Source organism: Acanthopagrus latus, chromosome 11, assembly GCF_904848185.1.
Source record: "Acanthopagrus latus isolate v.2019 chromosome 11, fAcaLat1.1, whole genome shotgun sequence".
Classification (NCBI taxonomy): Eukaryota; Metazoa; Chordata; class Actinopteri; order Spariformes; family Sparidae; genus Acanthopagrus; species Acanthopagrus latus.
In genome coordinates this window covers 3,980,334-4,003,893 of record NC_051049.1, presented here as the reverse complement: position 1 = coordinate 4,003,893, position 23,560 = coordinate 3,980,334, and the positions used below count along the sequence as shown (strand labels likewise).

Genomic DNA, 23,560 nt, shown 5'->3' with positions numbered 1-23,560 from the left:
TAATGATGGGTATTATAAAGTTTTACCCATGTTAATAAGTTCTTGTCAGCATAGAAATAAGTTTGATAAATTGAAGTCAAAATTGGACATATTTATGACTTATCTTCCTCTGTCGGAGTTCAGTTTTCATCTTTGTGCCGGCACTGATATGATTTCCTCAGCCATTATCGGTCCTGTCAGAATCCAGATAAATACACAGATTTATACTGAAGTCTCCAACATTTCCTGGATGTGTTGATGGAGGGCATGACTTTCTAAAATCCAGTCTACAGCCGTGTTTACAGGCCTCCACCACTAATTTTGTTCTAACAGAAGTCAGAATGTGTTCAGTGACACCACAGCGACCTCTCGTGGCCTTCAGTTAACACTACAACTGACCGTGCTGCGTTCATGGACTTCAACCGTCAATATAACGTTTGCTCACGAGACCGACGGAAAGTTTTAACGGTCTCGTTAATAAAACAAATCTTCGCGGTTAATGTCCTCTTCTACCAGCAGCGGGTGATGGCGGCTTACAGAGAAGCGACTCCACTGTGGAAAACGACAATAATTGTCAGCACGTCACTCCAGGTAGAGGCTAACTGTCAAACATTTTGAGTTTGGTCTTAATTAAAACGGTAGAATTTTTGGTTTGCTAGCTACCGAGCTAGCAACTGCAGCTAAAACATAGCCGTTAATAAGATAACTGTCGACAGAATAGGATCTGTTCAACCTAGTGTGACTTTTAACAGGCTTAAGAAGGTACCTTATTAATTCAGGGTGTATGCGGAGTATTAAAATGTATTAATGCCATTTTTAAAGGTATTTAATTTTATATCTTGATTTCAATATGTGTATTTATCCAAACAGGTAACGTTTGTCTGAATGTAATCTTCGCCATGAGTTGTTACCTGACATTTCTCCTCTTAACTCCTGACATGGTTTAATTTAAACATATCTGAGGCTCTTTAAAGTAAAAGTGAAATATTTCACTCACAAAAAAAGCCAAGATTAGATTACAGTACTGGAAAAGTAATATACATTTGTGTAGCAGAGCTTTTTCCCTTGTTTTCTCCTACATTCATAAAATCAGCGGCCCTCAGATTTAGTGAACCTTTGGAGGAGCATGACCCAGAGGTCGGAAATCACTGGATGAAACTACTTGATGTTAATTTCTTACCAGAACCATGATACATGCCGGATGCTCAGCGCACAGCAGCACCGAATCAGATTTTCAGACAGCGTTGGGTCTGGAGCATTTATTTTTCCTCTGTCAGGTAAGATTTGTATTTTTTAAGTTGTATTTGCTGCCTTTAGGGAGCCTCATCTTCATTAACCAGAGCTTTATAAGGCCCCTTTAACCAGTGACCCTCCAAGCTGCTATTGGATCTTTGCTTAAACTTGAAAACACACAACCAGTACCCTAAATGTTATGTTTTTAGTTGCGTATAATCTTAACATTATTAGCCTGTGACTGTTTATAACTTACTTGCCTAGGTACTGCCTTTCTGTTGGTTGACCCTCAAGACCTCCCGCAGCGTTTTGAGGACTCGGGACTCATTGAGAGGATAAAGACGTTTGTGCAAGTTCACCGCAACAGCTTTCTACTTCTGTTTGCCCCCTTCAATGGGAAAAAGGAGCTGGAAATCTTGTCTGTGATTCAGAGCAGGTATATAAATTATCTGTGTTATATCTTTAATCTTGTGTTCTTTGACTGACACATACAGTTTATGTAATTTATACTTATAATAACTGAGGAGGTCTGTTTCTCTTACAGATTCTTTGGCAGTAATCTCAGGATCTTGCCTGTGCGAAACAATACTGAGATTGTCAAGGGACTGCTGACAATTGCCAAGGTAAAGATGGTGGTGGTGCACCAAGTTATTCTTGTAATAATGAGTTGGACAGGTTGTTTATTCCTCCTGTGATACTTGGAAGTAACCCAAGGCTTGTTTGTCTGCAGGCCACCAGTAAGCCCCATGTGGACAGCATCCGCGACCGCATGTCTCTGGCTCGGGCTCACGTCCTCGAGAGCAGTCCTGTGTGGGAGATGCTAAGAGACTTTCTGTGAACGTCAGCAGGTGATCCAGCACAAACACCTCCGTAGTTTTATTTGATGCTGACTTGGTGATTATACAAAAGCAAATGTAAAAGATGTGTTTCAGTGTATTAGCACAGTTAATTCCGTTTTTCCATTTTTTGACAGTAACAAAATCACACTTTATTCAATGCGCTGTTTTTCAAGCAGTCAGAGCAGATGGAATTAAACCGTGTTTAGAAAAATAATCCACTCGTCTGACACTTGAGCGCAGTCCTTGGTTTATGTCGTGATCTTCTTTTTTTCCTCCGTGATCTCTTCGATCCGCACGATAAGACTCTCCATCAGGTCAAATGTCACCAAAGCACTCTGCAGCACCTGTGACACATGAGAACAGTCAGCTTGACGGTCGCATAGAGGCTAAAACTAAAATAATAATGAAGAGGAAGGACAGTTTCTGTACCTGGTGCTGGACCTCCGGGGACATATTAGACACACTCTCATGTTTCACTGTTATGCTTTTGACTAATCTTGTGGATCGAGTAGCATCTCTGGCTTCTGAAGGAGGAAAACAGAGACGGATGAATTGAGACAGACTATTATAACGCTGTTTTTGCAAGGTTGTTTCAAAGTCATTTTGTTGCACAGATTAGCAGCTAATACCTACCTCTTGCTTTTAGCTTTTGATCCTCCCTCAGTGCCTTCAGTTCAGCGGAATAATAGCCTCTTGATATGCCGATACACACTCGCAGCATTTTAAGGTATTCGTCTTTGATCCTACACAGCTTTTCCCACACATCTGTCTGAATGAAGGAGGAGTACATCGTCAGCTTTGAGCATTAGCCAGGCCGGCTGGCAGAAGAGCAGTGACAGTGTTGAATTAGACTGACTTACTGGGCTCCTCAGTTCTTTGTCTCTGATAACGAGATAGCGCAGAAGACTCAGACTCTCCATTATCCTGGATAAAAGTGAGACAGGGCATTGCTTAATGGCTCAGTGTGGATGAAGTGTCCAAGTTCTCATATTTAGAGACCCTTTTGTCTTTGAATCTCAGCAGAAAAGCCAAATTGCAAGAAGGATTTGAGAGCCACACAGGACTGTAACTGAAAGAGATCTGAGGTGGATTATGTCATATAGATGTTAACATCTGAATCTACATTGATTTAGCTTCATATTTCATGAAAAGCAGAATTTGTTTAAGTTATAGGTATGGGTTTTATATTTATAAAGCAGTCAGTGTTTATCAGGCCAAGGACCCCTTAAGTGATAGATGGAGCTGGGAGCCCACACTGCATATATTCTGTTTCATATTAAACTGGGCCTGCAGTGCCATGTACGTTTGGGATGATAATACAGATAACTGGCCAAAACGTTTCAATAATACATAGTTAGCTGACTTGTTTGTTCACAGGTATGGGTATCTGCAGCCCAGTTAAGGTGGTCGGACTGTCACTGGGTTTTGTCAGACTGCAACCAACGCTGATTTGTTATTATCAAGTCAGATCTTTAAGGCAGACTGTCTGCAGTCTGTGTCCTGACATCTCCTTTTTATCTGCTTTGGTTGCTCTGGCAACCGTGTAGGTGTCAGGAACTACGTCCGCTCTGATGCACATCCGTCACTCTGGATATGACGTCATCATTGTGTTTCGTTGCGAGTGGCGTAGAAGACACACAGAAGTCTGATTGACGTGCCAGACTGAGGCACATTTGTAGAAATCCGATCACATTTCAGATTACCTCCAAATGTGGCTCTGTAAAAAATCTGTAAAAATCACATTGCATTTGGGGTTTTTTGCTGACTCTCTAAAATCAATCTGGACACAATCTGGAAATGCCAAAAAACAAGATTTGGGTAGGCTGGCAGCCTGAACAAGGCCAAAAGGACTTCCTCCAGACCGCAACGCCTCCAGGCTGGCAAATATTTGTGGCGAGCTTGGACAATATTAAATATACAGTATGTTATCTGTCATTAACAGATTGTGTTGAGTGTAGACTCTCTAACAACATATGAGCTGGCCTGTCTGTATGTCTTGTTCATGTTACTCACTTGTCCATACTGTTAAGCAAATCAGTCTGAGCACCTTGTGGCAAACACAACACGAGTCCCAACAACGAGAGAAGCTCCTCTCCTAGGAACCATTTGTTGGTATTACCCGGCTGGAGGAGAGTTATGAAAGATTAGATATATTCACATAAATAGTAACGTGATGTTTGTAAGTCTAAGTCATCATTTTTTCTCACCTTCATAGAAAATTCTACTTGATTCCTCATGTTCTTCACTACGTAACTCTCTACTCCTGCATGGTTGCTGGTTTTTAACATGCACCTGCAACAGAAAGTGTGACATTTGTTGATAGAGTTCACATCAGTAAATAGTAAGTAGAAAGTAGATGTACGTTCAGACAATACTAAGAGAAGACAAATTAAGACAAAGATATAGTTAAATTCTCTCAAATGGAGTTATATAAAAGTGCAACAGTTTAACTCTGGAGCACATTGACTTTGATATTTGTAGGGAATGCTTGAGTCCTGCTTGTTTTGGGTCTCTCCCTGCTCCAGCACAGACGATTCAAATCATCAGCTCATCATCGAGCGGTACTGAAGCCTGAAAACGACCCAATCGTTGGAATCAACTTTGATGGTGCAGGGTAACATATAAAACATGCAGGGCAGGAGGCCCCCAGGATTAAAAAAAAAACACTGGCCTATGAAGCTTATTAATGCATTTATGCAGAAATTTGTTCTCTGATGATTTTCTCACCTGAAGAACTTGTGCTTTGCTTCAGCATCTAATTTATTGATGAAGAGCTGGAGAACCTGCAGCCCTGATTCTCTCTGAAGCAGCCGTGATCACACACACAAGAAAAAGAAAACTCAGCAAATGAATTGAGCTTCACATTATCACAGATGGGGAATATGTTTTTCTCATCAAGCATATTATACTCACCAAATGTTGAATCGGGCAGTCGGTCAGAAGCTTCCGCAGGTTCTGTCAATTTCAGCACAACACGAGTCATTGATTGGTAAAAAGACCTGTTTTAGTAGATGTGTGTGCTCCTCATTTTTGTAAATCAACATGCAGTCTGGCCCACAGAAAATAATGATATTTTGGTGTGTCGCTGCAGTAGTATTTACTGCTTTTACATTTTACTAAAGGTATTATATTTTCCTGTAACCCGTCTAACTCCAAAAGTAATTCCTCTGTGATTAATTTGGACCGTGGTCCCCCTACCAGACCCCTGCAGATAAACTGCTAATTTTGTGATGTGTGACAGAAAAATTCCTCGTGCATCTCTTTAAGACTGTAACACTGAGGCTGGTGACATGCTGGTCTCACCTGTGGTACATCGTAGAAGCTCTTCAGGTCCAGTAGGCTCACTGGAAGGCTGTTGTCCTCCACGCTTTCCAAGCTTTTTGTGTACAGAGCCTTAAATGAAAACATAGTTAAAAATGACCTCAGGTTTCTGCTTTCATACTTCATCTAATCTCATCTATAATAATGTTTCTGAATTGATTGATGCGGTCTTACCAGTCCTTTGAGTAAGTGCGATTCATTTTTGCTGCCAAACAAACAAGATTATAGATTCAATTAAAAAATCAATCCTTTCCCCCCAAAAAGCGATTATTGTATAAACAGTTTACCTATTGAGTAGTTGATTGATGTGCTCCATGTTGCACTGAAGAACAAATACAGGGCTGGAACAGGAGGAAACAGCACAACATTAATAGTTTGTTGCTGGACAGTTAAAATGCACACTGTCTCCTCTGTGCGTGATGAATGTGCCTCATCACATCACTTTTCATCTCACCGGAATACTGCTGGGAAGCTGTCTAAGGTGATGAGCTGCACAAACAGTAGATATGCCAGACAGGCTCTTGACTCCCTGGACTGACTGTTGTCAGTCTGGGAGCTTTTCTTCAGAGAGTTGAAGAACAGGAGCTCTGAGACAGACACTTGGATTGCAGGTAATGTGACCTGATGCACAGAGACATTTGTTAAAGTCATAAAATCACAATAAAAACACAAGTCATAGTTTGGCTTCTTTCCTATTGATGGAAAAGGAGGAAAAACTTTCTCTTACCATTATCTCTGTTGCAAAGATCCACAGGGACGATTTTCTGTCTCGGTTCAGTTCGGCCTCAAGTAAAGGAGCTCTCAAGCTCCTCATGCAGCTGCAGATAATCATCAAGAAACCGTTTACAACAGTTTCACAACCCAAACTACCCATTATCTTGTCAAGTTGTCAACTAAAAACTACTCTTAAACATTGGTAAACATGAACAAAGATCAACATGTAGTTAAATAATCATGATAAATACTAATGATTTAAGTATCTGAAACAATAATTTAATAAAATTCCAACATAAACCCGACCAAACATAGACAGAACCCTACAACTTGAAAAGCTCCATCCTGAGCTCCTCTCCCTCGGAGGTGGTGACATAGTTTCCATTCTTCCTCATCGCCACCTCTATGAACGGCTTTGTAAACGCAGCTAAGGCGTTGCAGCAGCGACACAGACCGTGCTCGTCAGCCTCCGCCTGCCGCTGGGTGTAAGGGACGGGCAGCCGGGACAGCTGCTTCTGCAGAGCGGACAGAACCGAGCCCACACCTGCCGCCTTTCTCTCCTCCAGGCAAAGCAGCACTGAAAGAGACATGATGTTGCTGTTAGCATGATTGTACAGCAGGGGGAGCTAAAATACCATTTCTTTCAAACAACAGTTCATTAAAAACAACTAACCTTAGTTAAAAAAATGGCTTATCTGCTCGTTTTATATATTATGCAAGAGTTATAGATGTTATCCAGTGTGTTGCTGTGCTGCTTCCCCCTCTCTCTTTGGGTTGATGATTCGTGTGTAGCTAATAATGTTTGTGTCAAGAGTTGTGTTACCTGTTTGAAGATGTGGGACAAGGACCAAGATGGTCTCAGAAATGGCGCCTGGGTCAATGTCTTCAATTAGTTCCAGGAAGCTGTGCAGGAGTTCATCTGGTCGGCAAGCCTAGACAACAGAAACGGACTTTAAACATGATATAATACGAAGCATGCAGCATTATATAGATTGGTATTATTGTTTGTACCTACCCTACTCAGATGAGTGATGGCTGCCTGGCAGTGATCAAAACTCTTCTTTTTCTTGACTGCCTCATTTACAAGAGGTGCCATGAGATCACAGCCCATAGACTTCACAATCCCCTACGTGCAAGAGAAAACAGTAAGTGAACTTCATCAGTAACCAGAGGAATGGATTTGGTGGGTCCTTGGTATTTGCATGCATTGCTACATAAATAGGTGCATGCAACAACAACAACTGCAGTTTCACACTTGCTTTGCGTGCGAAAATACCAACCTCAGTGTAAAGTGTGATATGACAGACTGAAAAACAGTATCATTGCGTGTGCCAGGAGGGCAGGTTTCACATGAATGAATGCTGGACATGCACATTTGTAAATATGTTGCAACTTTGCTTTTATTAATTTCAGTGTCGCGATGTGTCATTATGAATATCCGTTGGTTTCGCTCTTACAGATGTTGAAACACCATCTCAGACAGCAGTCTCTTGTTTCGGAGCCTCCATTATGCAACTTTACATTTCTTAATTTTGATATCTGGTTGAATATATCCATTGGCTTAACCAATACGAATATCAGTACTCCATCTCGAACAGTGGTCTCTCGCTTGGCATTCATCAGTTTGTCCAGACTTGGTGCTTGACATCCAGATCCACTGGTTTTGCACTAAAAAGTTGTTAAAGCGCTTTCTCAAACAGTGTTTTCTTGCATTATCAAACGCCTTGCCAAGCTGTCACACCAGCAACTTCCCCTCCTCTTAGTCCTGACATGAAAGTCGTCGTCAAATTTAACGTCTGCGTGCTTTGCAAAAATGTAAAATGGCAATATTTTATTCTGAGAACTTGGCTGCTTTTTGACTGTACAGTTTGTCACACAGTTAAGTTTGACATGTACATACTACATCCCAGCTCATGATGCAGTTAAATCAGTTGTTATATCACGATTAGCACTATATGTAGAATATAGATGCGTTGCTCTGCCCTGCTTGTATCTCTCTCAGTGTCAGAGTTTCATTCTCTATGTCCCTGTTGAAAGCCCGCGATTTCTCATTCGATAATCAATCATTTGAGCCCCTTGAGATTATTTCAGTCTCAGAAAGAGGAGAGAATAAGAAATGACACATGCTTCTAAAAGTACGCTACACACAACTGCACCATGCGTGGAGAGAAGGGACAGCCAAGGGCACTTAGAGGACCATCGTATTGAAGAGAGTTATCAGTGGAGCGAGAAATCTGACTGAATATCTGCTTCTTTTTTTTTTTCCCTCCCCACACCTTCAGGTCAAGAGGCCAGCAGGCAGAGGAGTGGCTGCTTGTTCATGTTTAGCATAGTTGGGTAGCGGGGAAGTGGCTGCTGCTGCTGCTGCTGTTTGCGGCTCGCTTTACAAGCTACTGCTGCAGTGTGACTGTGTTTGTGCTTTTAGTGCTGTATGACAGATTAACACTGTCAATCTGCTGTCACTTCCTGTCTCTAAGGTGTGACTACCACTATAGTCAGCATAGAGCACATATGTATGAGTCAGCTTTGCAGGTTGTAGAAGAAAAGTACCTGGTTCTTCTCATTCTGGAGGAATGTCAGTAGTTGTGCGCTGTCGCCCTCGTTGAGACAGGCAGAGCCCAAACTCTTGAACTGTTGGTAGTCCTCTGGCTTCAGATCTTCTTCTGGAGTGTCTCGCTAAGCATATGATGGAGGTAGAACATTGTTGTTATCAGCCAGGTTCAACGTATAAACATATTTAATTAGATAGATGGATGGTTTGAGATACAATGTGGACCACTTCAACCACCAGTTTGCCAGCACGTCTTCATTTTGACACCTGCAATTTATGTGTGCTGCGATTGATTTCTTCAAAGTAACAAACTTTAAAAGTCCCCCTCACTTAAAGGTCCTAGCCTGTGGCATCATTATGAAAGAAGTTAATGAGTATGATTCCCTCAACTAAACTGCAGTGATATGAATTTTGTTGACTTACCCATCTCCGGATTATGTCTTTCACCTGATCTTCATTCATCATCATCAGTGTATCCTCAGCCCTCACAGACAATCCAATTATCAATATGGCTTTTCTTTACAACCCTGCACAATAGGAAGCCGTGGCAGCTATAAGAACCAGCGTCAGCACCGGTATCAAAATGACAAAATGTGCAGCTCTGCTCTCGTCTCGAGGGAGAGAGATTCACTCTGTAAGGGACTCGGACATAAACCTCTTATCTCCCTTTGTGCTTGACATGTAATAGGATTAAACCAGAGCACTTCTGTGTGGTGACAGAAAATGTGGAAGTGTCTGGAAGGATCCAGACAAACAACACTGTGAGCACTTTTAGTTCTGTATATATATTTAAAACCACGGACCCCTCTGTAAAAAGTTTTGTAATCCAGACAAAGTCCACTGAGAGTGTTTCTGCTCATGCATCTTGTCTGCTACCCACTCAGACATCCACTCACTGAAATATTTGCCTGGCTTCCTGCTCTGTAGGTGGGGATATGCCACTAACACAGTCTGTCTAAAATAGCAATTCATATGCATTTTCATATATTTTTTAAAATCATTTTGCAGAAGAGCTCTAGTAAGAGCCCCGCTGTCTTACCTTTCAGTCAACTTTACCCTAAATGTTTTAGCACAAATCAAGTAGACGGTTCATGATTGCTAAACATTCTTTAAGGCACGATTACGTGTTATACCTCCTCTTCCAGCAGTTAATGGTTTCCACTGAGTTTAGTGGGGTGTTATCGTATTGAAAGTTGTTCGTCTTTGATGAGCTGGATTAACAACTTCTACACAACAGGAACTTAAGTGTGATGAAAACAAAATGATATCTTCTAACAGTCTCTTAAGCTCTAAGCTCTGCTCAGTTTAAAGCTTATAGGGTGCAGGTTACTAGAACTAAAACACACTCCTGCAATAAACAATAATCTGGCTCGCACATGCACTCAAAAGTGAGTGAAAGATACATGCAACGTATTTTTAGCACTATTTTCTTATTTTAAACACAGCTGTTTGCAGGATGTATGGTGATGGCGTTATCTGTTTTTAGTCTGAGTGAGATCAATAAATGCAGTATGGTGAAACAAAAGTGTGGTTCATCCAGTTCATGCGGTTAACAGATTACAAAAGTTAGCCACATTCCTTAATGGTATGTATTATCACCAATATCTTCATAATATTAAGCAAATTGCAAGATATAACTTGTTAGCAAGGCCAATGAAAAACATTATATTATGAGCCTGCTTTACTGCCAGACAACAGAGCAGCTTCTTTCCTCAGGCTGTCAGACTGAATCCGACCCAGCAAACGGCATTTGTAGTTTGTTGTTTCTAGCTCAATTTTTGTGGTACCGTTATATTGAGCAATACTGAGATCCTCTAATATTTTTTGCCCATTAATACACGAGCAAACCTCCAAGCTGACCATGAAGCAGAGGTTTTTATTATAGACCTTTTGTTTTGCAGTGCACTGCAAGGAAGTTATAACGGTATGATTTGCAAAAAGGTAAACAAAAACTTTGATTTTCGGGACGGATGAAACATTTGTTCAGAATATAGAATTAGCAGCGCTGGTTTGAGACTCAAAGTGAATTGATTTCAGTGTATTAGACAAAAGAAATCCACTGGGTCGTGAGCTCGGTTCTCCAGAGTTTCTGATAGAATTAATTGGACAAGTCTGTTGTACAGAGAAGCACAAGGATTAAGAATGCCTTTCCATGATTGCCTAATGACAACATATTGCTCCCCTGTGCAAACACAAAGGCTTCAAAGCCCCTCCCCAGCACGTATGTGTGTGTGTGTGTGTGTGTGTGTGTGTGTGTGTGGTTAATATAATAGAAGTACAATCACTGACTTCCTGCTCCAGCCTGGAGAGCTTCAGTAAAGGAGCAGCTCAAGTCCTGATTTTCGATGAATAGGGAGCGAAGCGTGTTTGAACGGTCGGATTTAGCTGACATCTGCCGCTCAGGTTTGCTTTCTGTATTGCTGTGTGATGAAAGCCTTCAACAAAAGCCACAAAGCAAACACAGTACAGACTCCTGCTCACTCGCTCCCTGTTTGTCACTGATTTTGTTGTCGGTAATTGCCGGCTGATGAGGTTTTATTTTGACAGCGGTTCATGGTGCGGGGAAATAAAGTAAATAACATCTAGGATCACGTGTGTGACACTGCTTGTGTCTTCTTATGCTTTCAGTTGCGAAAGTACAGCATCACGTAGCATCATGTCAAATTAATGCTCAGGTCAGTTTCTGTTTCCTTTTTTTTTTTTTACTCTAACAGAAACTATGTTTAGGTTGCATCCTCCATTTTGACAGCTTTAATCAAATTACTATATGGATTTCCTGCTGCTTTTATAGTCAAGGGTACAAATAATTGAAAACATGGCAGAAAAAAAAGCTTTTCATGACAAATCACCGCCCTATATACACAATGCGTCTGGCCTCTTGACATGAGCGTTTAAATTTTTCATTACAGTGAATTTAAAAGGCCAAATGATAAGTGAGTAAAAGCAGTGATCACTCTCCAGCTCAGGAGGGCACTGTTTGTCCAGAGCGCATATATGCGCAATATGATTTACTGAGAGTTTAAGAGGATAAATTGCAATGTGCAATAACATTCATTGTTCAATATTGCTATGACGGTACAACTTGCAATAAATAAACAAATATTGAAGTGCCTGTATTACCTCTTGTCTCCTTCATCAGCCATCGTGCTGGCCAACTTCACAGTCGCCACCAAATTTATACTAATTAATTGTTAGCTGACTTTTAGCTGTGGGCTTCATTCGATGGGTCAAATGATGTGATGCACAGGGCTGATAAATACAATTATTCTTCTTATTTATCGCGCTTCAGGCAGTATTTTGCAATGTGTTTTGTATCACAATGATAATGAAAATACAACTTATTGGTCAGCAGTTGAAAATTTTGATCCACTTAGATTAATAGTGACCCAACAGCCCGACAACAGTAGTGTCAAATTGCGAAAACACGTTTTCAGGCCCGTTTAAAATGATCATATTAAAAGTATTTTGTATCCAGGCTGACCACCTCTCGAGTGTTGGATTATTACATATGGATCCTTTAATGTTTGTTATCAACTTTGCTGTATACTGACCTGTATACAGATATTTTTAAACACCTGTTCTGTCAGAAGCTTTCTCTTAGTTTGATGATTAAATGATGTAAAAAAACAGGCTGATATATATTGCGACCTGTATCATGGAGATATAATGTTCCATTGTGAAATAAGACACACAGTCTGCAGCTTTACACCTGCAGTTTATCTTAGCTTAGTCAGAAAATGTATGTGGAAGCTCCGACTGAAGTATCCATTTCCATAAATGAATATCCTGAGCTATATTCGGGTCAGGTGAAGATACTGTACGACAGTCTGTGTGCTGTCCAGGCATGTGGGGAGCGTTCGCCAGTGTTCAGAGGCACACATCTATCTCAGGTCACTGATATCACATATCCATTTATATTTAATTAGCTGGACGACAACAACACAGTCATGTAACGAGGTGTGTAGAGGAGCCTCTTGTATAAGTTCCAGCTCCAATCGATGAGTTGAAGTTCAAACTTTAGCTTCTATTAATTTTTCTTATGTTTATTTTTCCCTTTAATGGCATTTTAAGTTGTTTTTTAAGGATGCAGCTCCATTACATGTTTATTCATCCTGGGATACAGTCACACTACTTTGTTCTTTGATTGAAGGAGAAAGCGGGATTGAGGACGACTGTCTATCATTTCAGTCGTGCAGCAGATGCAGTGCAGTATTTATGGAGCAGTCTAGTATACAAACAGGCAGCAATCCTATGAGAGCGAGATAAAGCCTCTCCATTTTCCCTTTCCATCCCATATTTCCTTGGTGACCTCTTAGAGAGCAAGAGGTTCTAAGTGAACTGTTTATCCAGTCGGCTTCCCCCGGAGGCCTCCGCAGACTGCTGCAAGCTCTCCTGTCTGCCCCAAAACCTCCCCAGGCCCCGCTGTGCTTGTCAAGAAAAACTGCCATGTTTAGGGCCTCTCCCGCGGGTGCTGCTTCAGCTTCACTGCTGTCTCTGAGGCGGGCACATGAATTTGATTTTAAGATATTTTTTTATACAGTCAGTCCAGATTTGCTTTATGTGATTGCTGCTTCCCTGTTTTAAATGATTCATGGCCCTGAATTTGAAGAGTTTCCCGAAATCACACGCAGCAGTCAAAGGCAAAATGCTGTTTATTAAACCCTGAAAACTTCAATTTACAGGAGGAAATCAACGAGAGTATCCAGAAGCAGCAGTGTGAGGGGTAATCTGATTTAGCACGACCACAAGATTAAAATACTCCATTAGAAGTGAAGCTGCTGCCTTCAAAGTCTTATGTAAAATAACATTAAGCGAGTGTTAAGTATTCCTAATACGTAGCGGCCCCTCTCAGTGCGATGTCTTGGATAATTCCTTCTAGTTGTACAGACTTCATATCCTATTAACTAAATTAACTTATGCATTACATCATATTTTATTTTATTATTTTATTTTATTTGCAAGCTTACTATTTAAGCTGTCAAATAAATGCAGCAAAAAAGTAGAGTTTATATTTCTCTCTAGCTTTGTAGTGAAATTTAAGCATAAATTAGCAATAAATGGAAATACTTGGTCAAGAGTAACTAATTCTCTTGAAGCTGCTCGTCTGATGTCTACAGATCTAGTATTGTAGTATTCTGTGTTCTTTAAGTCCTTATTTCCTTAGGTCCTATTGTAGACACATTAATATGTTTGGATCTACTGATGAGGAAACTATACATCGTCTACACATCCTACTTAATGTATTATGTGTTTAGATGATGTTTGGTCAATTACCCGTTTTGGTGTCAGTCTCAACCTTCATCTTCGTTTCAGCCGTAGATATAAATGTGTTTTTATGCATGGTAGCTGGATGCTGATTGATATTTTGACCTCTCTAAAAGGTGACTCGCTCATGTCAACACTAGCCTGCAAAACATTTTGAAAACCACACACTTCAAATATAAGAACATGTATCAAATGATTTGGATGTGGAGCCCTAATGAAGACCTACTGGTTGATACATGATGATTTAGCCCGTACAATAAAGGCTTTCTAATATTTCCTGACTGGTCTGACACATTTTCTTGTTCCTGGAGTGAAACACAAATTTTCCTGTTTTCTAAGAGTACCTGACACAATGTTTATGGTCCATTCAGTTCTCAAACACCATTCCTGTTTTGACAGGATAACATACAGACAGTGAACTTTCCTGAGTAACACTGATACAGTACGTTTTTGAGTAGCGACGTTGCTTTTACGCTTTTGACAAATAACACCTTATCTCATGCTCCACTTTTTGTTCAGTATTGCGGAATTAAGTTCATCTCAGTAGCTATTTTTCATAGAAGACGTTTTGACTCAGCATTGTAGGAAAAGCATCACTGCTGCTGATAAAATGAATCATGGCTCTGTTCTGTTACCAGTAAACCATGACAGTGAGCCGGCATGCACAGACATAATTAACATTACATTCTCAAATGTTAAAGTATCATATTGTGTTGGCAGCTATGATCTCAAAACCTCTTCAGGTCAAAGTTAAACTGCCTGCACCTGATAGTCGTGTCCTGATGATGCGGAGGTCACGTTTCATAAAACATTTTTTATTTCTCACTGATGATGATACTCTGGAAGTGTAAAATTAGGATATCTTTTATTTGCAAAGAGATACTCCAGTGAACTGAGAGCTAATGGAGTTTGTGGTCACACAAGGGAAAATCTTGACCTTGGCCCCCTTTTGTAAAAGCTTTGCCCCTGTAGCAAACAATTGCAGGGAGGGGCGGCACGTGTGCAAGTGTTTGGTGAACATTTGTTTGTGCTCTGGCGGAGGCTGTTGTGCTAATGTAGTCCAGTCTTTTTCACATCTTTCAACATGATGTAGAGCTGCTTTATCTAACCGTGTACTGTGAGGTGAAAGCTCCCCAGGTGAGACAAAGGCCCAGGCCGGAACGCCGCAGTCTTTCCTGAGCTGCTGCGTCTGTCTGGTTTCAAGCGCCGCTGGGGGAACTGCATCAACAAATCCATACTGCCTGGGCCGCGTAGACTTCACCACCGCCTGCTCAACCTTTTGTAAATCGGCATTTTGATGACAATTCCCTGTGTCGAGTTGTTCCCAATCAATACACACAGAGCGGACGCCTTAATAGACACAGATAACTGCTGCTTGCCTGCTGTATCTCAGGGCTGTGGAGACTGACACCCTGTCTGACTCTGATCAATAAGTGGCGCGTGGCGCGGTGCACAAGCTCGGCCACTACCCACTCTGCTATCACACACGGGGCTTGGTTTCCCCCGGCAGCGGGGTAAAACTGCCCAGCAACTCCCCAAGGTGGATGAATCGGAGATGTTACATGTGAACTGGCTGTCAAAACGATTCTGTCATCTCCCCTTCTCTCCGGTGTTTAAAGATGCTGACACACTGTGTTTAGGGTACCAGTGTCTTGTTGGAAGTGATGGAGGCTTTTAGCCTTTTTTTCCTCCAAACTCCCTTTATCCGTTTAAGTGTTCACTCGAGTGTTAGAATTTCTATTTCACCTGCCACAGATGTCTCCTGGCACCTCCTGCCCACTCATGGCTTCCTCTCAGGTCATCTGATCCGCACCCTTCTCTGAATTTATTTCACAACTTTGTGTGGAATCTTTTCTTTCACTTTTATTTGTAAAGTTCGAGCTGTTATTAACGTACCATATTATTTGCTAATTTTCTATTTAAATGTTGTATTCTGCAAAGACTCAACCTGTTGTAATTTAAATTTGGGTTAATTTATTCAATAACCGTTGCACATTTTTGACACAACTAATCCATGGTTCCCTTATATTTATCCCCGTAATTAATATTATTAGTGGGTAGATACTTCTGAGTAAAGATAAAACAGAGAGTGAAGAAGGCCAGATCAGATTCAGCTTGGGGTCATTAATGTTTCAGAGGATGCCAGAGGGAGAATGGGAGAGTCTGTGCACTGCCGGGATCCATTTCCTTTGACTGTGGCTTTGTCATTTTGGATCAATCCCTCTGTGTGCAGACCTATTGTAAAGTGGCTCGTCTCTAATGGATTGATTGGCAACATACTGGCACGTGATGAAAAAGACCTTGCGATATTGGGTTAATGTTGTGCTTCAAAGGTAGTCAGGCTGGTGATGCAGCCAGTGTCACATTTCATTTCGATGAATGAACCTTTAATTTAGATTAAAACCCCCTTTTTCTCCTGCAGGATTCTCCCAACAAACACAACATATTAATATAATTATTATTTCCCCCACTTTCTCGTTTCATCCTCCCCGGCCAGTAGAGACCTCTGGGGCTGTGGAAGTACTTACCATCCTACTCCTCTATGCTGTGATCCCCACAATGGCATTACTCTTCTTTGATCCTGCTGCAGTCTGACACATGACCACACAGACCCCTGAATGGGCATTAGTGCAGGCTTCAGCAAACCCAACATCTGTGCCTCCCAGCACTGCCACTGCTCAAATCATTCATTAAATCAGAACACAAAAAGTAACTTTACTTGAATGCCTCAGCATAAATATTTGATCATGGCTGAGAATAAATCTTTGTCATTTTGTACTCCTTTCCGCTGACTGCGGTCTCTTCTTATAGATCTCGCCGGCTTCGCTCGCTCGCCGTCTCTCCGCTATTTGGATACAGGCACATGCTTGGCTTGGTCATTTGTGAAATGGATCTTATGAATTTTTAAAAAAGATTCATAGCTGCAATCAGGCCTGGTTAAGGGGATGACTGTATCACAAAGTAACATCTTGTGCTGCCATGCTCACTCACAAATCATATGCTTGCATAGATAATATCGTCCGAAAGAGGTTTTGTGTGTTTATCTGACAGCAGCACTAAACATTCCTGTGTTATGGCACATCTTACTACTTCATTAACACTTTGGCTACATTACAGTGAATTGTTCAGTACCTGGGTTTGTTGATTTATGCATAGAGTCAAGTGTTCATTTGATCTTTTGGAAGTTTTCACGTTCTGATACTGTACAACACTGAATCAAACTAAGGATGCACGATACATATCGGGCTGATAAAATATTCACACCATCGGCATATAATTAAATTGTGGCCGACAAATAGGACCGATCATACAAAGCCAGATTGTTTTGGTTGACTTGACACGTGCAGCATTTACACACATTATGTGGTGGTGTGCAACTTTAAGAAGAACACAGAAGAAGAACAACAACAATGTTGTTGTCACGTTCATGATGTAGAGCTGCTGCACCTGTGTAGAGCCGCGCAATGTAGACAAGAGCCACACAAAATAAATGTCTTTACTGGAGGGGCCGTTCAGAAGACGACAACACAATTGTAACTTTTATCAATTCTGTGAGTTTAATATTATAAATCTCATCAGAGCAATAAATAACAAATCATCCATGTTTGCCCAACACATTTGAGTCTTTTTACCTTCAGGGATGATTAAACCACAGCTCTGTCAGGATGTACAGGCACTGTGAGTGAAGAACGTTTCTCCTGGTCCAGCCACCAACTATTGTTTGAATCCAGATCAGACTCTGGTGTGATTTAACTCCAGGACATTCACATTTTGGCATTCATGCCATTCCTGGACAGATTTACACTTGTTCCATACTTTTACCATTTCTTAATGACTGATTTAACTGGGCTTTGAATTACTTTGAGCGACTTCTAAAACCAACTGACTGCACTGGTAATGTTTAAAGTGTGTGTGGAAATGTATGCAAACATATTTTTTGAAATATTTTTGATTAATTTAGGTCACTCTGTAGAGATTCAGTATATTTGAAATCTTTTTCCTGCTGATCGGTGACAAAAACGGCTCATTAAATCTGCTTAATTCAGTATCATCAGTTGAGCTGCAGCCTGTATTGTTTGTATTATTTTCATTATACCAGATAGTAGTTGTAATCCCTCATTTTTAAAATAAAACCAGACACACAAATAAAAACACGCATTCGTTATTATTTCACAACATGTTTTGTGCAGATGGACGTGAAACTTGATATAAACTTGAAGTCATGTTTATTTTTATAACATATTTATGGTAACACAGTGTATTTTAATATTTTTGATAAGCAACTATACCTTCAAAACCATAACTGCAATCTTTGTCACAAAAAAAGTATTGAAATCAAATTTGGTTCAATCTCCAGCCTTAAGTGTGTTACTTTTAGTATTAAACTGCACAGTTAACAGTAAAGTGTGATTCTCACTTTAAGGCAAGTCAAGGATTTGTGCATGAATCTGCTTTACGTCCCACACATTAAATTGTCAGCGATGTAAAACCTTTTACGAGCGAACAAGAATATCATCGGCACACTAAAAGGCTACAAAGCTCTCTCGCTTGTCACAAGATCTCTTTTTTTATGTGTTTTTCTCTTTCCCCTAAAGAAAAGAGAATCTGTTGTCATGAAGCCTTTTAGCCGGAGTGGATCCTTTTAATGTCACCTCCAGGATTCATATGTTATTAGACGTGACTTTGGAATAGGAGACCAAACCAGGCCAACAAGGCGAGAGTGGGTTGTAAGAGCAGAAGCTACAAAGGATTCAACTCTGGTTCTTTTTGTACAGTTACGGAATGAAAACAAGATATGTGTAAAAACCAGGCAGTGAATTGGGGGGGGGGGGCCGTGACACCGACACTAACAGAGCAGACGTTTTTTCTTCCTAAGTGGCAGCTCACATCCAAATACATCTAGTGATATGTGATGCTAAATGAACCGGAAAAACATGTCTTTAAATGAGCGGACAGCCTCACCAACACCCCGCCCCCCCTTCCTTCATCAAACCTGTGGGTCCCCATCCCAGCCAGCCCCCACACATCCACCCCCACCCCCACCCACCACCACCACCAGTCCTCCACGGACTCATGCTGTTCAGGGCCCCAGACCCTTACAACAGAGCCTGGCTAATGGAAAGCTTTCAAGGAGGCCAGAGAAAAATGTCGGTTATCATTTGGCCTCCACCATTTTCTGATGTCACTGGTGTGTGTGTGTGGTCACGGTTTAGAATCACACACACACACACACACACACACACACACACACACACACACACACAGGCACACAAACGTCTTGGGACAGGCCATTATAAACAGGCCTAAAAACTGAAAACAACAACACTGTACACCCCCTGTTACATGAGGTAGTTGAATATAGTAAGTGACGACAGCTATGCGCTTTAGCTTCCTCTCGCTGGTTTCTACCAACCCCACCTTTAAAGGAGGTTTGTGTAGTTCACTGGTGTGGTTGCCAAACCACGCAATGCTGTAAAAGCTCACAATCACATTTTTTGTCGGCAGATAAAAGACAAATGAAAGGCTTGTCTCAGTGTTGAAGTATCTTCAAAAACAATTAGGTGGAATCATTTTGTTGCCAAGTTGATAAAATCAGAGCTGAATAAGCTCAACAACATAGTGATCATAAATAACTCATCAGAAATATGATGACGGTCAATAATGACAATTAATGTCTATATAGATTTAAAGGTCCAGTGTGTGGGATTTCACAGAAATGGAATATAATTTTAATCATCATGTTTTTATTAGTCATAATCAACTTAGAATCATTTTGTATTTGTTACTCTAAAATTAGCTTTTTATATCGACAAAGGGATCCGGTCCTCTTCTCAGAAGTCGGCCATGTTGCACCACTGTGTTTCTACAGCGGCCCAGGACAGACGAACCAAACACCGGCTTCAGTGAGAGAGACGAACCAAACACCGGCTTCAGTGAGAGAGACGAACCAAACACCGGCTTCAGTGAGAGAGACGAACCAAACACCGGCTTCAGTGAGAGAGACGAACCAAACACCGGCTTCAGTGAGAGAGACGAACCAAACACCGGCTTCAGTGAGAGAGACGAACCAAACACCGGCTTCAGTGAGAGTCTTTCACTTTTTTTAAAGGTGAGACGAGGAAAATACAGTTGGTCACAATTTGTAGCATCAGAGCTAGATGCAAATTGTTTTTTTTGTTTTGTTTTTTATGTAATGGGCAGCATACCAAGGTTTATTACCACTGCCTTCATTAGCATATAAATTAAATGAGATGCCACCTTATTAAGACTAACATGAGGGAGAAAGAGAGAAATAAAATAGCACCCAGAATAGATCCTAGTATGATTTCCTACACACACTGATTTCCACACAACCATTCTCAAAACCGCTTATTCTATTCAGACTGATGAAGTGAGAATGCATTGGGCAAGGAACAAAATCTCTAAAACAATACAGAAGTCTGAGGCCAACATCCGTCCTCGTCCCATCTCTGCCACTGTGTTAAAGTCTATATGTGGTGTGTGAAAGCAGTCTGGGGGAAGTGTGGCGCAGCCGCGACTGGCACTGCAGGATGGAGCTTGTCAGCCCGAAGAGGTCGGCTCTCCCCACACGTGTTCAGCCTGTCAGCTGCCTCGCTGATGTCTCTTGTTATTATTTTCCTCTCATTCTGCTGCCTTTTCTTTGCCGAGTCATGAATAATTTGTGTCTACGCCTTGTTGCTTGATGACAGCTGTGCAGTTGGTTTGCAGTCTGTTTTTCACATCAGGTGAATAATGAATAAGCCCCTGCAACAAAAGAGCTATGTCCTATATGAGCCCTTCCTCCTTTCGTCTGTCCCGGCTTAGCTGGCGTGTCAGCCACCGGGGAGAGGACAGGTGAGGGGGGAGAAAAGTCTCTCTGCTGCGCAAAGTTTCCTAAATGAAATGCCTGACATCTTCAAAGAACTTCTCACTATCACTTCCTGTATCCGAGTATATTAATCAGTGCTTTTTCTCCAGCACCTGATGTTAGAAATCCTGTATCTCCTCTCAGGTTATCTCTCTTTCTAACTTGCCAAACCTGTGTGAAATCTGCTGATCAGAGCATGCGAGCAAACATCACTTTATTATCACAGTATACACAACAGGTCTGCTCGCCCTCAGGCAACTAATCACATTTGCACTCTCTGCTTACTGTCTTTTCTACCATCTCACTCATCAAAAGCACAACGTATGAATCTGTCTGTTCACCAGATGCTGCCGATTATTGGCGCAAAGCCGCGTGGGTGTTCTTTTTATCTGTGAAGTATTGCGTGTGATGTTTTAATCAGATTCTCATATCTAGTGTGTCATGCAGTTGTACATCAGGGGTTTCAATGGCGTCTTTTCATATTAGTTTTTTTTCCATTTACATGAAAAAAAAGGTTATGAAGAGGTTTTTTGTAGCTTTATCTGAAGTCTTTTACACGGCCTGATGGATGAACCCATAAAGGATTAGGGCTGCAAGTAATGATTATTTTCATTTTTGATTATTTTCACGATTAATCAAGAAATCGTATTGTGTAAAAAAAAAATTAAAAAGTCAAACATTCCAAATTGCAGTAAAAAATATATATATATTTGGTACTATTGCTTTAGAAATGACAGAAAGGTTTCAAATCCATTATCTAGATAGTTGGCAGCTAATTTGCTCTCCAACTGATCCATTAATCGATTCACCTTTGCAGCTTCGAGTCTATATTGAGAATTTGTGCAGCTTGTTTAATCACTAGAAGATTGCAGGAAAAAAAAAAATCAAAATCAAGCACCAGAGTGTGTCTCTGAAATCTCTCTTTTATTATTCATGTTTAATTTCAGATTAATAATGAATCGTCCAAAAAGCCACACAAACCCAGACGCTGAACTTTCTAATTGCACAACTATGTCTGTCAAGAGAAATGAATGCACTCGTATCCTCCGGGCGGATGCATGTGTGGTTGTGTGCACAGATGTGTGCTCATGGGCCCAGATGCAGGTCTAGATTTTTTTGAGCCTCAGACTGCAATGCTCTGATTACTCGCCCACTCGAATCGATTGAGCCGTTTTCTATTCATATTTGATATGCCTCGGGGCAGTGGGGTAATGCTTAAAAAAAAAAAGAAGAAGTCCACTGGTGCCCTTGGAGGAAATCTGGTCAGCCTAATGGCTCGTTTGAAGATTATTTTGCTTGAGGAGCTTCTCTCTGAGATTGTGCTTGAGGAGCGTGTTGATCTCAGAGGAAATTGTGCAACATCCTAAGAGATAAAACATGAGCTGCAAAACAATTTCTAACCAACAAGCCACTGTTGGGTTGCTTAAAAAAGTTATGAGAGGAGTTGGAAATCAGAAGTTCGGCCGAAGTCGAACCCTGTTCTGCGCAGCAGCGCGACGTCACACCTAAAAATTGCCCACTTGTCCGTCTGCTTTAAAGGGCCACGGTCAGGCGGGCGGCTCGAGGCTGCCTCGGAGTGTTTAAGGCACTTAATGGCAAAGTCAACCTTCATTCCAACGGGAGGAAATTCCCCTGTGACCACATGCAACATCACTGAGGCTGAACAGAGAGTATGCCCTTTATAGAATGGTAACATTGTCTCTGTAATGCTCAGTAATTTCCTGTATAACTGCACATTTCCTGTTAAGTGAGCCACCATCCTTTCACAGGCTTTTGTTAGATTGTTTTGTTGTTGTTTTTTAAATTAGGACTGTGCTGCACACGGAGATTATTTTATACAAGGAGAATACATGAAGTGCAACACACAGCACCAAGGTGCAGAGCTCCATTAAGTCTTGCTTTAAAATGAGCCTGCCGTTTCCCTGTTCTCCTTTCGTCTTGTTCATCTTGGGGTTTAAAATATTCAGTATTTTCGCAGGCCTGGATGTTGTACGATTTTGGGGGAAGTGAGGCGAAGAAAATCCTTGTGAGTCAGTGATTTCAATCAATGTTCCGGGAAGAAGACAAACTGATTGTTCCCCTTTTTCTTTCTCTTTTTTGCCCTTTTAGATTTAGAAATCAGGAGACGATGAGATAATTGGGGCCAGAGCCCAGGACGCCGTCCTCAAATGTCTTGTTTTGTCCACAACACAAAGATGTTCAGTGAACTGTCACAGAGGAGGAAAGAAACAACGTCCACGTTTAAAAAGCCTCAATCAGATCATTTTGACTTTTTTGTGTTTGAAAAATCTTTCAGACTGCTTAATCGATGATCAAAATGGTTGCAACTAATCGATTGATTAGAGCAGCAGATGATTCTTAAGCCAGCTGAGGTGAATGATGTGGGAGCTGCATTTCTGCTAAGATGATTCATTTGGTTTCAGATGTGTGGTTAAAACCTTCTGATGATGTCATTCTTATCCTTTAACTTCACAATGTGGTTAAAAAAAAAAAAAAAAAAGAATCATAAAGGGATTTTCTTTGTTAAATGACAAATATCAAGATAAGTGGGAATAATCATGTTTACATAATTTTCACTGAAAATAACTATTGAATTCATGATGACGTGTCAGGATGTGACCCAGACAAACATCAGCACGCAGAACTTAAAGCTGTTGTGTCGCACATTTGACTGTTATCACTGTTATTTGGATATATAATAAATGCAGGTTTATTTGCTATCATTTGTGTTTATATTCTGCCACTATCTTCACATTTGTTATGATTTAATCAACTTGACTGTCTTCAAAC

General features: G+C 41.0%; 2 protein-coding genes across 7 annotated transcripts; one reads left to right on the top strand and one right to left on the bottom strand.

Moving 5' to 3' along the window:
* Nucleotides 1–379: 379 nt before the first annotated feature.
* On the top strand, nt 380–23,493 carry LOC119028218 (uncharacterized protein C1orf146 homolog). Of its 6 annotated transcripts, none has more exons than XM_037113918.1 (6): nt 380–570; nt 1,163–1,256; nt 1,477–1,648; nt 1,757–1,835; nt 1,943–2,060; nt 22,880–23,493. In XM_037113918.1, the coding sequence occupies exons 1-5, from the start codon at nt 391–393 to the stop codon at nt 2,048–2,050; spliced, it is 633 nt and encodes a 210-aa protein (XP_036969813.1). In that variant the 5' UTR covers nt 380–390; the 3' UTR covers nt 2,051–2,060; nt 22,880–23,493. The 6 variants fall into 6 exon arrangements, with proteins under 6 accessions (XP_036969813.1, XP_036969811.1, XP_036969810.1 ...); XM_037113916.1 differs by lacking the exon at nt 22,880–23,493 and adding an exon at nt 19,772–20,011; XM_037113915.1 differs by lacking the exon at nt 22,880–23,493 and adding an exon at nt 19,718–20,011.
* LOC119028688 (glomulin-like) lies at nt 1,982–9,099 on the bottom strand. The gene is made up of 18 exons (XM_037114933.1): nt 9,061–9,099; nt 8,637–8,762; nt 7,102–7,212; nt 6,910–7,018; nt 6,414–6,663; nt 6,100–6,190; nt 5,827–5,993; nt 5,660–5,713; nt 5,547–5,577; nt 5,355–5,444; nt 4,965–5,006; nt 4,779–4,852; nt 4,259–4,343; nt 4,065–4,174; nt 2,912–2,975; nt 2,685–2,820; nt 2,481–2,575; nt 1,982–2,395 (listed from the first exon to the last, which is right to left on the bottom strand). The coding sequence occupies exons 1-18, from the start codon at nt 9,097–9,099 to the stop codon at nt 2,300–2,302; spliced, it is 1,770 nt and encodes a 589-aa protein (XP_036970828.1). The 3' UTR covers nt 1,982–2,299.
* Nucleotides 23,494–23,560: the final 67 nt, after the last annotated feature.